The sequence below is a fragment of the Balaenoptera musculus genome, chromosome 20 (genome assembly GCF_009873245.2).
Source record: "Balaenoptera musculus isolate JJ_BM4_2016_0621 chromosome 20, mBalMus1.pri.v3, whole genome shotgun sequence".
NCBI lineage: Eukaryota > Metazoa > Chordata > Mammalia > Artiodactyla > Balaenopteridae > Balaenoptera > Balaenoptera musculus.
The window spans coordinates 54011281-54027093 of NC_045804.1; the positions used below are offsets into that span (position 1 = coordinate 54011281).

The window sequence follows — 15813 nt, forward strand, 5'->3', positions numbered from 1 at the left end:
TCCCTGGGCAGCCAGATGAAGGGAGACAGGAAGAGACTGGAAGGTGGGGGAGGAACGTTTTTAGGAAGAACACTGCAGCCGTTCAAACCAGAGAGGGAGAGAAGCCGGAAGATGGGGTAGCAGAAACGGAAAAGAAAGATTGAGAAGCTTGAAAAAATTAAATTATACTTAGTGAACATGGGGAGGGGTGTGGGTCGGTGGTGAAACAGAGGAGAGGAAAGAGGAGAGTTTGGGCTTTGTCAAGGACCCTCGACATCCCTCTGTGCCTCAGGAATTCTGTAGGGAGGCGTCCGGGTAATGTGGGGTGGACGCGAGAACCTGTGCTGGAGGCTTGGGGGAAGTGGTTAGGGTTAGGGTTGCTTTACTCTACTAGTGCTGGTTGGAAACCATAAACTAGCCACTTTCTCTGGTAATGGTTGCTGTTTTAGTGCTAAGACATTCTTCATGTTAGAGCAGCAATACTTTCCCCTGGACCTCAGTTTGGAAGGGCTATTGCTGAAACATCAAATGACTTTGAATCTGAAGTAATCTGGAATTCTGTGACTTCTCCATGGCATCAATACTGTAGAACACCCCCACTCCTTGATAAAACCCTGCTCTCTACCTTTCTGAAACCGTCATCCTTCCACAATTCTATCTGATCTTGCCTTCTTGATCTCATTTTTTGACCCCCTTTTCATCATTTCAAGTTTTACTTTACACGGATGACTCCTGAGTCTGTTTCCCAGCTTCACCCAAGTTCTGGTAGTCTCTTTAACTAGGCAGCAGAGGCCTCCGTTTGGATGCCCTCCTCTCATATTCGGTCGACACTCTTCTATCAGACAGTTCCCTGCTGACTCCTGTTTCTCCTTCGGCCAGGTTCCTCATCCCAGCAATACTAATCATCTTATTTTTCCCCGTGGGCCGGGGGTGGACATCTTAAGACATCTTCATTGTTTCCTGTCCTTCCTTCCATCATCCAGTCAGTCAGCAATGTTTATTCTTCCTTCAGCAAGGCTCTCGCTTCCAGGCCTTCAACCTTATTCTGAGAGCCATATCCTGTCCCAGAAACTCACCGTCTTATGGCAAGGCAACAGCCCAGCCCAGCTAATGGTACCATTGTGCTGTTGTGGTGACATCTTAGTTGTGTCCTGTCAAAAAACGGGGCCACATGGAGTCCTGGGTTCTGCTCAGGCCCTTGGGGGTAAAGTGTGGGGTGATGATTATCCCCCTATGGAAACTCTACTTTCTTCTGTTTTATGTATTGGATTTCCATTTGATGAAAGGTATCCACAACTTTAAAAAGTTTTAAAACCACTGTTAGCTGGAGAAGCATGGATTTTGATTTTCAAAACTCTGACTTAGTGTTTATAACGTTTGACAGGTGGCAATATATATATAATGTGTGTATGTGATATACATATATGTAATGTGTGTGTATGTGATAGTTGACAGGTTGTTTTATTATTTTACATATATATATATTTGTGTGTGGCAACCTGACAAGTGTCATGTATATATGGCAACCTGTCAAATGTCACAAATACTAAGCAGAAGTTCGGGAATATAAGTATGTCATATAAATGAAATATAAAGTATATATTATGTTTTATTATATATATGTGTATATATACATATGTATACACACACACACACACACACACTCATGAATATGATACTAGCAATATCCACCTGCAGAATTTTTTTGAGCACACAAACACAATGCCTAGAACTTATGTCACCTCCTCAGACAGACTGTGACTTCTCAGTCTGAAATAGCTACATGTCCATTACATCTCAATAAGACAGAATGAATAAATAAATAGCCACATTACCCTCATGTTAAGACTCCATTGGGACTTATCACTACTGATGGTTTCTTATGTTTGTGTTCGTTGTCTGTTTTCCCCATTAGGATCCAAAACCCTTGAGGATCGGGTCAATTCTCCCTTGTTCAGGGCTGAATCCTCATGACCTAGGACAACCCCTGGCACATAGCACAGGCTCAGAGTAGATTTGTTGCATGAATAGAGAAATCAATTAATCCAAGGAGCTTAGTAAAAGGTGGGGTTGATTCTTCCCTCTGTTTTCAAAGTCTGCCCCGCATCTAACCTAGCTTATGTGATGTTAGACTGGGTCTCCTAAAATACCGATTTAATCATGTTTTTCTCTGCTCCAAACCTCCAAAGATCTCTTGTAATAATTCAAGCCTTTTCAGAACCATGACCCTCTTTATTTAATCAACTTTCATGCCAAAATGACACCTTTATTTTTCTCTGTACATACCATGACATTGCTCATCCTTTGTCCATAATCCTTCCTCCTCCTGGAAAGCCCTTATCCTTCTGCTATGCCTGCACGGACACTGTTATCTTATTAAGCCATGATTCCAATGTATGTTTTGAAGATACCATGTACTTCTGTGAGATATCAATACTCCAGATCTTCTGGTTCTGTTCTTGTGTTCCTTCCACTACACTAATGTTTGCCAGAATGCGTTCTGAGAAAATCAGGGGTCACATGAGGAAAAAAAAAATCCTAGCCATATAACAGAGTTGAACTAATTTAATTTTGCCTGACTTCTCAGGACCCTTAAAATGCCCTTATACGTTGTAAATTGACCAAAGTGGGTTATAGAAAGCAGTGTTTTCCAAACTTGATTTACCAGAGAGTCTTGTCTTCAAGGAGCATCTCCCAGCTTTGGCATTCCTTGAAATAAACTTTGGAAAGTGCTGTTGTAGTACTATGTGAAATTCACTTCTTTGGCAAAACTGATCCGTCTAGAGCACTTTGACCCACCCCTCTCTGAACTGCATAACATTTGTGGTCTATATTATCCATTGGAACCACTGCTCATGTAGCAATTTACCTGTTTTATTTGTATGCCTTATCTCCACAACCTAACTAGAAGCTCTTAGAGGGACTGAGCCTCTCTGGGTCTAGCACGTGAGCTATGCATGGAGCAGATGGTCAAAAAATGCCCACTGAGTAAATGAGTGGACTTTTCAACTATTTGCACGTTCTGAGCACATCAGTGATGTTTCCTTGCCAATGGCCTTGAGTGTCTCCCGGTCGTCTCTCCCTTTATATGGCTCCATGGTTTACTAGTTCACATTGACTGGCCAGAGTGGTTTTCATTTTTAGGACAGATATACCATCTTCCATCTGAAATTATTCCCTTACTCTCATTTAAAAAGATTTACCTGTAGTTTATTTCCAAAAGAGGTTATCCCTTCCCACCCCCATCTCCAGCTTCCCATCACTCTGGGAAACCTGGGTATTTTGCATGAATTCAAAGATACAGACATAAACTTTTTCATCAGCACATGCCAAAGGCTGAGTGGAAGGATTTTTGTCTGTATGGTGCAAGAAATATAATATTTTATTCGTTTCCTGGGATTTTGAAAGCTACAGAATCAATACAAGCCTGATGACATTTTAAAGGGATTTTGGTCGAAGTGTCTTGAAAAGGTTCTGTTTGATCCCATGACTTATGTTGGCACCCAAAGCCATCAAAATTTTAATTGTCCTTGAAATTTTAATATGAGTTTCTAACCAGTGGTCTTTAGGGAACTGGAAGTTCTATAATAAAGGGGATGGAAAATTACTTAGATGTGTAACAGTAAGCCCAGCAGATAGTAATTTAATCTTTGTACATTTTGTTGCAGTCTTGCGGCAACATCTACAAGGGCCTCGCTCAGACCGGTGCCTGGGGCTGTTTTGATGAGTTTAATCGAATCTCCGTGGAGGTCTTGTCAGTGGTGGCTGTGCAGGTATGGGGGCCAGAACTTGATGGGAGCGCTGTGGTCTTCATGCCAAGCCCTGAGGACTTGTGCATCCTCTTGCGTTTACCCTCTCCTCATCCACTTGCCTCTACCCTTTCCCCTGTTGCACTTCCTGCCCTTTCTTCCACCTGCTAAAATCAGGCCTGGGTGCAGGATATGGGTATCATGCTGGTCCCTACCAAGATGGACCCATTTACTGGCCATGACTTCACACTTCCTCCTCTGTAAAACAGGAAGAAAGAACGCCCATGCACCTGCTCCATAGGGGTAGGAAAGGATCGAAAGAGATGGCAGAGCCCGGCTCCTTAGAAAAGGCACAGACTGGGGAAGTTGTCAGACCAGGACTTGAAATTCAGCTCATCCGTTTCCTCACTGAGCATCCTAGCCAGGCGCTCCACCTCTCTCAGCCTCGTTCACTTAATTATGTACAAAGTGAGGGGGCAGCATGTGTATTGTTGGATGAAGAAAATCAGTTTTTGGGTTAGATTTCCCCTAAGCGTGCCACTTGTCTTTCAGGTCACGCAGGAAGCGCTTACTAAACACCTACGGCATAGTCAGTGCTGTGCTCAAGGCCAGTGTGAAGGGTCCCCAGTTGAATAGGACACTATTCCTAACTTCAGAAATCTTGAGTTCTTGAGACACTCTTCAATGTTCTAGATGTGATTTGATTTCTGTTATCTTGAAGCCAGGCCTTGAAAAGATGGAGAGGATTTGGATTTGGGTAAGGATCCCATAGACAGTGGGAGCAGCAGAAAGAGGGGGGGTAGAAAAAAGTGAACAAACCTTTGCTGAAAGTCTGCTTTGTACCAACTTGCTGATGCTTGTCTGCACTGTTTCTTGGTGAAGCTTCTGAAAGTTGCAGAAACGTAGGTTCTTCTCTTGTTCCCGTGGTTGATACGGGGTCTTCCCTTTCCTTAGGGTTGTTTGATGCAGTAGGAGTAGGTAGAAGAAGTAAGTCAAAGAGCTGCCTGAACACTCTCTCAGCTGAAAACCCTTGACTGGCTTGGTCACAAGAGCTGACTGTGCTGTCACATTGGCAGCTTGAAATTGGCTACAATGGAAATGGGCAAATCCTACAAATTGGGGCATTTTTTTTTCCTGGAGAGCTGGTTGTTACACGTTTACCAGCACACCTCTGCCTCATGAGAATATGAGGCCGGTGTTGCCAGATCTTTTACATTTTAAGGAGAAGCTGACAGTCCAAATTTTTATTTAAAATCTCTAGATTTCTAAAAGTTGGCAGTTTATTTAATTAAAAACAAAACCTGAGCTGAACAAACAAAACACGTCCACTGACGGCATTCACCTCCAAGTAGTCACCTCACAACTTGGAACCAGGAATGATGCTTCTGTAAAGACTGTTTGAATTTTGTGATATAAGATGTAGAGTAAAAGAAAATAAGCCTTTCTTGAAGTACTAATTCTAGGCCTAGAATGGTTCTGAAAATCAAGAGAGAAGCATAAGCTTCTTGCCACAGTGTCTATTGTGGCATCGATAACCCATAATTATTTCTATCCATCTTTATGTCCACCTCTTTCATCTTTGCTTTTATGATTTTCTGCCCCCTCTCCTGGCTGCTTGCCACAGCTTCTGGAGAGCACTTCTTGTTCTCATCAGCTAGGCTGTGCTGTTGTTACTGCCTCACTTAAACCCAGGACCGTTCATCATGAATAGTCACACCTGTGGTGTCCCGATGCAGCACTCAGTGCCTGGGGTTGCTGACGGGCTGTCTCCGTGTGTCCCCACAAGGAGCCCAGGGGAAGAGCAAAAGGTGGGAGCCACAACAAGGTCAGCAGAGACCTCTTCTTGGGCTCCAGAGATATAAACAAGTTCCACATGGAATTGGGCTTTTAAAAGAAGCAGGTTCTTGTAGAGTGGAGTTAGCCAGACAAGACAGGGGAGAAGTGGTTATGTGTGTAAGCTCTGAAACCACACTGCTAGTGTTCAGTTCTGGTTCTGCCACTTTACTAGCTGTGTGACCTCGGGCAAGTCCATGTCTCAAGTTACACATTTGTAGGGAGTTAATAATACTAATACCTACTAGATGCAGTTGTAGTAATTATTAAGTGAGTTAACATATGTAAAGCACTTAAAACAAAGCCCTACACATAGTAGGCACACAATAAATGTTAGTCTCTGTTATGATGCTGATGGTGGTGGTGATGTTTATGGTGGTGGTGATGGTGATAATGATAATGATGGTGATGACCATGATGATGGTGGTAATGGTGGTGGTGGTGGTGGTGATGAGATGATGATGGTGATGACCATGATGATGATGGTGGTGGTGGTGATGATAATAATGATGGGGATGACCATGATGATGATGATGGTGATGACCATGATGATGATGATCGTGGTGGTGATGATAATAATGATGGGGATGACCATGATGACGATGGTGGTGGTGGTGATGATAATAATGATGGGGATGACCATGATGACGATGATGGTGGTGGTGATGGTAATAATGATGGGGATGACCATGATGATGATGATGGTGGTGGTGATGATAATAATGATGGGGATGAGCATGATGATGATGGTGGTGGCGGTGATGATAATAATGATGGGGATGACCATGATGATGATGATGGTGATGATAATAATGATGGGGATGACCATGATGATGACGATGGTGGTGGTGGTGATGATAATAATGATGGGGATGACCATGATGATGATGATGGTGGTGGCGGTGATGATAATAATGATGGGGATGACCATGATGATGATGATGGTGGTGGTGGTGATGATAATAATGATGGGGATGACCATGATGATGATGGTCGTGGTGGTGATGATAATAATGATGGGGATGACCATGATGATGATAATCGTGGTGGTGATGATCGTGGTGGTGATGATAATAATGATGGAGATGACCATGATGATGATGATGGTGGTGGTGATGATAATAATGATGGGGATGACCATGATGATGATGATGGTGGGGGTGGTGGTGATGTTCATGATTACTATCATTATTACCTGAACCCTGTAGGAAATGGGTTGAAGAAAAGTAGAAGGCTGGCACACACAGGACAGGGAAGAAGGGTCTACTCCCTGGTCTCAGCAGTCTCCCCTGCACTGTTCACTCCTTCTCAGCCGGCCAGGCTCTGGCTATCTTAACAAACTTAACAGTGTCCTAACTGATGAGGCAGTGCCCAACAGCCACTGTCCCCAGTGCATGGTAGACAGATGCTGTGAATTTGCCTTACAGTATTTTGAAACTGCCCAACACAAGGTCAGTGGTGAGTTCAAGATTAATTCCCTTTTGCTTCTGGAATTAAATGAAATAAATTCAATCTGGAATTCCCTGATGCTTCCACACTCTCGTCTAGGAATACATCATAGGAAACATTCTCAAGAAAGTGGTCTGACAACAACCTGGACAAAATCTGAGCTAGTACCATTTAAAATCATAGACCCATCCAAGGAGAAAATTGCACTAACTATTCACGCTGCAATCCAGGCTGGCATATTGGTGCAGAAGCTGCACCAGCTGTGACAGTTCTACCCGCCCTACCCCTCCTCTCCTGCTTCTCCTCCTCTCCTCTCCTCACATGTCTGTGCCCCTCTTCCCAGTAACTTCTACAAAAGTGAGCATGCCTCAGTATTCTTGGAGGTGGAAATTTTCATGTCTCTGTCAGATTGGTCAAGCAGAATTGCATATCCAATTGGGAAAACTGTGGCAATTCCAAGAACAATTACTCTGTTATTTTTAAAACGTATAAGATACTACATACTTTTTTTGGGAATTTTGCCACTACGATTGCAATCAGCTCCCTAGGCCTTGTGTTATCTGGGCCAGGGGACATGCGCCACTACTCTGTACCTCCAGCCCCTGGTCCCCCTCCACACTGCCTGGTCAGGCGTGCCTGCTACTTTGTCCCTTCCATAGGTACGAGCCCTGGCAGCGGGCTGGGCTGGGGCAGCAAGTGGCTAGAAGCAGCAGAGCAGCTAGCAGGGACTCGGGAGCCCATCATAGCAGTGTTCCAAGTACTCAAGGAGCTGAACAAATGCTAGCATCTCAGAGCCAAGGGAACTCCCATGTAACACCCTTTATATAGGAGTTTAAGGTCTAAAGTAAAAACATAGAAATATTTTTTTAAATGTAAAAAGTGATGAGTGGTTTGTACTTCCTGAAGGCAGCAGACTCCAATCTGCCACTGCAGAGAGAAGCGTGGAGTGAGCCAGGCAGGATTTTAATAACGCATGGCATATGGGGGCAAAGGCTGGAGAAGAGAATGACCCCAGGGGACCACAGAATAAATGGGCCACTTCCCTAGAATGTAGGGGGGCAACCTAGAGGGGTGTGGAGAAAAAGCTGAGAGGAGGAGCATAGCCTAGGGCTAGCCGATGACCTCCTTAAAATTTATCACCTTCAGGTAAGATGGGATGACTTTGATACTTCACCAGTGTGTCTGATGCAAGGCCCTACCTGGGTGGGAGGGTATAGGGGCAGAACCATCTGTGATCACTAACTTCCAGTCTTTGGAGGGAAAGATGTCATTCTTAAGATATCCAGTCAAGCCACTGTGGTCAGACAAGCACACGTGGCTTGTGCAGATAGCAGGACTGATCATTTGATATCAGAGCTGGCCTGCAATACAGAGAAGTAAGACCTACACATGCATCTAAAATATAAGGCAGAAAGGAAATTCCATTCAAGAGGTGCAGTTAAAGGCTGTAGAAACTGAAAGAAAGCGAGCGCACCTAGTCAAGAGGCAGTGGAGGGTCATGAATTGGAATGGGGCATTGTGGTCCAGGGGCAAGGACACTTAATTGGCCACCAGCTGTCCTGAGAATGGACAGTGGAGGGTGCCGGGTGGGGTGGTGGCATCTAGCCCCGTGCTGCTCCAGCGGTGGGCCAGCAGCGTCAGCATCCCCTGGGAACTTAGAAACGCAGACTCTCAAGCCCACCACAGACCTGCTGTAACAGAGTCTGCATTTTCACAAGACCCCCAGTGGTTCATAGGCACCATGAAGTTGGAGACAAGCTGCCCTGGGTGCAGTATTCTCCACCCTGGTTGCACATTAGAATTGCCTGGCAATTCTGAAAAATAGCAGTGTACAAATGCACAGTCTCCACCCCAAAGATTCTGATTTCATTGGTCTGGGGCAGGACCTAGGCATCAAAGTTCAAAAAAAACCTTCCTGCATAGTTCTCATGTTCAGCAAACATTGAGAACCAGAGCTCAGAGGGAGACTGTAAAGTAAAGAGAAAATCCTTGAGGACCGTGGAGCTTGGGTTCACACCAAGACCCACAGGATCAAGCCTGGCTGGTCCAGGTGAGTGGGCTGCAGGGACACGTCCTCTCCATGGCAGGTGGGGCAGAAGGATCGGAGGACTCAGGCTCCTTGAGAGGTGGAGGGGGGTCAGTCTGCAGGTATGAGTGGAGACACCTGGGCAGAAGCAAGTACGAGTAGAAATCCAAGAATTGACTGCACTGCAGTGGTTCTTGGACTACAGCATGCATCAGGATCACCCGGAGGGCTTATTAAGAGATGCTTTGTTGGACCACACCCCCAGAATTTCTGATTTGGTCAGTCTGGGCTGGGGCCAAGAATGTGCATGCGAATTTGGTAGGACCCAGGGACACAAGGTGTGGAATGGTGGACAATTCACTTGTATCTTCTTGGCCTCAGTTTCCTCATTGGTGAAATGTTTGGTCCAGATCATGGTTTTCTCAACTTAGGGACTAAGGCTGTCTTCGGCCTGAAAATTCTTTGTTGCAAGGATCTGTCTTGTGCGTTTCAGGATGTTTAGCTACATCCCTGGCCTCTACCCACTAGATGCAAGCAGCAACCTCCCCCCTAGTTGTGACAACAAACATGTCTCCATATGTGGCCAAATGTCCCCTGGGGAGGGCAGGTGCAAAATCACCCCCAGTTGAGGACACTGGTTTCTACATAGCTCTCCATTTTTGTTTGTTTTCTTAATGGGTGGAGAAAGCACCTTTTTTATTTCATGGAAACCTATGTCTCTGAACTGTAACAAACATGATTATTTTCAGAGCAAAGCAGATTTCTCTGAGACGGTATATATTAGCTGAGGAGCTGTGCGTGGCTGGCAGTGCTCCTGCTGGTAGAAGGCCGTGTGGCGAAGTGGCTGAAAGCATACGCTTTGGCCCCAGACTGCCTGATTTTAACGCAGGTTGCCCCGCTTACCAACTGTTAGACATCTGGCAGGTTTCATTTTTCTTTTAACCTTTTATTTTGAATTTATTTTAGAATTGTAGGAAATCATAGAAAACCAATTACAGAAAAGTTGCAAAATAGTATAGAGTTCCCTCATGCCTCCCCTAATGCCTGCATCTTCCAGGACTGTAGCACAGTCTTCACTGCCTTCAGCCTCGGTCTCCCCATCTATGAAATGAGTATCCACCCATCTCATACAGCTGCTGAAAGGACTGAATGGGTTAATTCACATAAAATTCTCAGAAAAGCGCCTGATACATATCAGGTGCTCAGTAAACGGCAGTTATTATTTCGTTATTGTTCCCCATGGCAAAAGTGATGAGTCGTTATTGGGGAAACGGACCCCCACGAGTGAGGAGTGTACCTGGCACCTTAGATGCAGTCCGTAGCTACCTGTGTGTGCACCTCCACCTGGCTGGGCTGCGGTTCACCTGCCTCTACCCTCCCCCCACCCCACCGCCTCCTGGAGGACCTCCGGACTTTACCAGGCCCCCTGCACCCCGGGCACATTACAGTCCAGTGCTTGTTCCGTGGACCTCCGCTGCTTCTAAGGCAGCAAGGAAATGCCAGGCAGACGGCCTCCTGTCCTGCGTGAGCCGGGCCGTCAGAGGCTGCTGTCAGCACTGAGGCTCCAGCCTTAACTGCCTCCTCGAGTCTGTCCAACACTCTCCCTCAAGAGCCCCCGCAGAATTTTACTCAAAAGCACGGATGCCGCAAGTCCTACAGTGCCTCACAGATTCTCGCTGAGCGTGAGGTGTCTGGGCCTCGGGGTGCAGGAGAGAGTGCTGAGTCACAGCGAATGGCAGAAAGGGTCCGGGCTCTGGCCTTAGCCCGAAGGTGTCAGAGCCATTTGCAAGGAGTAATGAAAGTCCCTTCCCCACTGCGCCACAAGGGGAGAGCTCTGTGTATTTTACAGGTGGCAGGACCGGGGCGGAAGGAGAGACCCCCGCCTTCCCCACTCGCAGGCCTCGTGGGGTGATGAGGGTGGCGAGAGGCCCCATGGCCCAGCATGCTACGAGTGCCACGGGAACCAGCAGAGCCCAAGCTGTTTGGCCAGCGTGCTGGGTGCTGGAGGCTGCCTCTGCCAGGACACGCTGACATGCTGTGCGCGGAAAAGACGTTTCAGCCTCCAGCTAACTGCTGTGAGCTCAGACGCGTTCTGTCATCAGAGCTTCACTTGGGGAAGCAGCTGAATCCCAACTGTGGACCCGCCAGGCGTTCTGGCAGATACCGCCCTTCCAGGCACTGGAGAGAGCCTTGCCCATGGTGGATGGTCCAGCTGCCTTCAGGCTCTCTTCCTCTCTCTCTCCTTCTCTCTCTCTGTCTCTGTCTGTGTGTCTGTCTCTCTGGTCCAGCTGTCTCTCTGTCTCTGTCTCTCTTTTAAAAGTGTTCCAGCTTTAATTCTCTCTGTCTCTGTTTCTATCTGTCTGTCTCTCTCTTTTGTTTATGGTCCAGCTCTCTCTCTCTCTCCCTCCCTCTCCTTCTCTGTCTCTCTGTCTCTCTCTGTCTCTGTCTCTCTCTGGTACGTGGTCCAGCTGGCTCTCTGTCTCTCTCGTTTAAGATCCAACTGTTCTCTCTCCTTCTCTCTTTTTTTTTTTTTTTAATAAATTTATTTATTTATTTATATTTATTTTTGGCTGTGTTGGGTCTTCGTTTCTGTGCGAGGGCTTTCTCTAGTTGCGACGAGCGGGGGCCACTCTTCATCGCGGTGCGCGGGCCTCTCACTGTCGCGGCCTCTCCCGTTGCGGAGCACAGGCTCCAGATGCGCAGGCTCAGTAGTCGTGGCTCACGGGCTCAGTTGCTCCGCGGCATGTGGGATCTTCCCAGACCAGGGCTCGAACCCGTGTCTCCTGCATTGGCAGGCAGATTCTCAACCACTGCGCCACCAGGGAAGCCCTCTCCTTCTCTCTTATATACACTCCAGCTGTTTTTCTCTGTGCTTCTCTCTCTCTCTCTCTCTGTCTTTCTGTCTCTCTCTCTCACTCACACACACACACACACACATATCCCTGCAGCCCAACTCCACGGAACCCCTGACTATTCTAAACATCCTGAGCACAGCTGATATGCACGAGCCTCATTCAAACCCTTGCGCCGGCCCCAGCTTCCCGGCTTTGCTCTCAAGAGCCCTGAGAGGCTAGAAATACTCAGAGACATCCCAGGCCTGGCTGGACAAGTGAGCCCCTTTTGTCCTCCCTCCTTCTGTTGCTGATCATTATCACACACGCTTTTCCAAAGCACCAGGTGTTCATTTCTGTCTCTCCTTCCACTGCTACAAGTATGATCTAGAATCTAGGTCTAACCAGGTCAACCTTCAGCTTATTAAATCCCCTCCGGCTCCAGACCACATTTAAGGAAAAGTCTAATCTCTTTAGAAAGGCACGAATAGCCCCTGGGGACCTGACCCAGCCTCCCTTTGCTTTGTCCTCCCCTCCTCACCATACGCTCCATCCCTACCGGAGTCGCCTGTGTTTTCCAGGTCTCTTCTAGAGATGTAGACGGGGGAGTAGCCGAGAGGGTTAGATCCAGATGAGGGCACACTGCAGTGATGGCGGCGGTCACATCAAGAGTTCCCATGTTAGCTGCTATTTTTGAGCGTTTTCTGTGTGCTAAACTCCTTGCAGACTTTATTTCATTTACTCCTTAGATCAAGCCTAGGGGGTAGGTCCTAGCGTTCTCTCCATCGTGTAGCAGCTAAGAGCCCAGGCTCCGGAATCCACGTGCCTGGATTCAGAGGCAGACGCCAGCACTTAGCAGCTGTGTAGGGCTCAGCAAACTACTCCACCTCTGGGTGCTTACAGTTCTTTATGGAGAAAGGGGACGACGGTACTAAAGAGCCCCCGCTCGGAGCATCCTGGTGAAGGTCACATGACGTAATACAGAACAGTGCTCAAGACAGCGGTCAGTGTGGAGAGGACTGGCGGTCAGAGTTGTCTGCTGTTCACCCCCGACCTCTTAGGCACCATGTGATAAGCGTGGATATGGGGATACGGGTGGCCACATTTCTCGTGGACATGCACCCAGTGCCCATCGGTAGAGAGCCCAGGGCGCAGTCGCCAGTCCTGTCCTTCCGTGAAGGGGGGCCCAGAGCAAGTGTTTGTGTTGTGTGACCACAGGGTCCCAGCCTTAGCTACCACTCCGCCTCTGGTACGCGGAGGGAGCATTTTCCAATGGCTTGTTCACCAGGTAAAAAGCATTCAAGATGCAATTCGAGATAAGAAGCAGCGGTTCAGCTTCCTTGGAGAGGAGATTAGCCTGAACCCTTCTGTGGGCATCTTCATCACCATGAACCCAGGCTACGCCGGCCGCACGGAGCTGCCGGAAAACCTCAAGGCTCTGTTCAGGTGAGCGTCTGCTCTGCCCCGTGCAAGGGCCCCAGAGAGAAACTTCTTTTATTTTTTCCACTGAAAATGTATGACATATATATTAAAAGAAATGTGGAACATATAAAAAGGTAGATTTTACAAAACCACGTTTAATGCCATCACCGGTAAAATTATTTTTTGCTTAATTGTGTTCTTTTCTTTACAGGCATATAAAGTCATGCATTTGTAGTCTACATGTGTGGTCTACACACAGTTTTGTATTGTTTTGTTTTTTCATTTCATAGTCTATCATAATCCTATCATAAATGGTTTCTTCTTCTGTTAGGTATTCTTAAGAAATCTCATTTCATAACTGCATTTTATTCTATCAAATGCATGGTCCGCAATGTAGTTAACTAGTCCACAGTAGTTAAATATAACAGTTAAAATAAATTTATTCATCATGGTATAATATACATAAGTATTTTTTTTGTATGCATGATTATTTTCTTTGGCTAGTTTTCCAGGAATGGAATCACTGAATTAACAGGGAGGAACATTTTGAAGTCTCTTGATACACATTACCAAATTGCTTTCTACAAAGAGCTGTGCTGAATGACCCTCTCACAGGTGATACATGATAGCACCTCTTTTATTTTACCTTTGCCACCAGTGGATATTGCCACACTTTTAAATCTTCTTTATTGAGATAAGAAAACACAAAGTCATTTCCTAGCAGGGGCTTGAGTCTTCGTTCTTTTTTCAGAAAAGAGAAGTCAGCCCAACAAAGAGAAATCTGAAAGATCCTCCATGGCTTCTGATTGTCTGTCTACTGAACTGGTACCTGAGAGAGAGGCTGTGAGAGCGAAAACAAAGCTGTCTGTCTCGTCTTTGGACTGAGACCCAGCGCTCTCTGCTGGGGACATGGAGGCCCAGGAGGCCACTGGAAAGCTCCCTGTGTCCTTCAGTCCCTCACTTTCACTGCTCCAGGGGTGGGGCGGTACCTCCTCCTTCAGGCAGGTCCCCTCCTTAACCAAGAATGTCAGCAGGCTGTGGGAACTGGTGCCACAGAGTACTATACTGATCCCTATTTGCTTATGCAAAGTATTTATTAAATAAACTGTGTGCTATGAACAATACTGGAAAGGGGTTATCACCCTGATAAGAATTATTCCTTACATTTTTTCCCCTGAATTTAAAGGGAACATATACCCATAGAAGAAAATTTGGGGGAAAAACAGAAAAGTACTTGTAAAAATAATAAATACAAACATCTACTTTCACATTTAACTCTCACAAAAACCCTATGAGGTAGATACTATTAGGATCCCCCTTTGAACTGTGAGAAAACAGATTCAGCAGATTGCCCAGGGTGGTAACCGTAGTTACTAAGGTTAGCTAGTAACCCAATCAGTAAGCAGCAGAACTAGAGTTTGAACTAGGCAGTCTGATTCCAGACTCTGCTCTGCCCACCCCAGTCCTATCATCCAGAGAAAGCCAGTGTGTGACCCCTTGCCACCTGCCTTCCAGTATTGTGGGGGCAGAGTATTTCTTTTTCAAACTTGGGATCAGACTCTATAGAGTTTAGTACCCTGCCTTCATTAATTAATGTTTTCCTGTGTCATTAAGTAGTTTTTCTTCTACAGCATTACTTTTCACAGCTGCATTGCACTCTGTTGTACGGATGCATATTTAACCTTATTTTAGGTTACAAATTAATTTTGAGAATCTAAGTATTTGCTTGCTCCTTTGAATTTGAATGCAATTTAAAATAATATAAAGGAAAAATGTACTTGAATGATATGTTTTTGAAAATTTTATATCAGTGTAGGGAAAATGCAATTAAAGAAATGTAACAACTTTAGTCTCCTATCACATACCTAATGAATTATTTTTAAAATTAACTAATTTTAAAATAAAATGTTTCTAGACCTAGAGGGGGAAAAAATCACAGTAAATCCTTATATATAGACAAAAATCCCCTTCTATATTCTCATATTTGCCATTTTGTGGCAAAGTGGGGTTCATAGGTGCCTACTTCAGACCTCAGCATTAGGTATTGACATTTGTATGCAAATAAGCATAGAATAAGTTTGATCATCTAGACTTGGAGGAGACAAGTTTTGAGGAGGAGAAATAGATTCTCATTTTCTTGCAGATAACAAGAGAGACTCTATTCCTCAACCTTAGCCCCTAATCTATGATAGAAGATCACTAATTGGTAATCTGCTAATTACTGAGGCTTTACTAATCTGTGCCTTGTATAAGGCACGCTGGACCCAAGTTACAAGACTTGCATTGTAGCCCCACCTCTGTCCCCATCTGCTCACATCATCCATCACCTTGAGCAAGAGAGTTTACTCCCTTTATCCTTACTAACTCATCTTAACATTGAAAGTCTTCAATGAAATAATTGCTAAGGTCTCAGTTTTCACACTCACACATGCCTCCATCCGTGATCTCAGCCAGTGTCTCTTGTCTTACAAGCTCCCCTCCACTGCATGGTTGGGACTGTCTCAGCCCTCTGTCTCCCTTACAC

General features: G+C 45.7%; 1 protein-coding gene across 1 annotated transcript in view; it reads left to right on the forward strand.

Annotated features, from left to right (window-relative positions):
• The window catches only part of DNAH9 (dynein axonemal heavy chain 9), a 303415-nt gene that overhangs the window by 113703 nt on the left and 173899 nt on the right, over positions 1-15813 (forward strand). Inside the window, exons 28-29 of the mRNA XM_036836769.1 lie at positions 3648-3752; positions 13156-13313. Coding sequence (XP_036692664.1) covers positions 3648-3752; positions 13156-13313 — 263 coding nt within the window. The remainder of the gene's footprint in view (positions 1-3647; positions 3753-13155; positions 13314-15813) is intronic.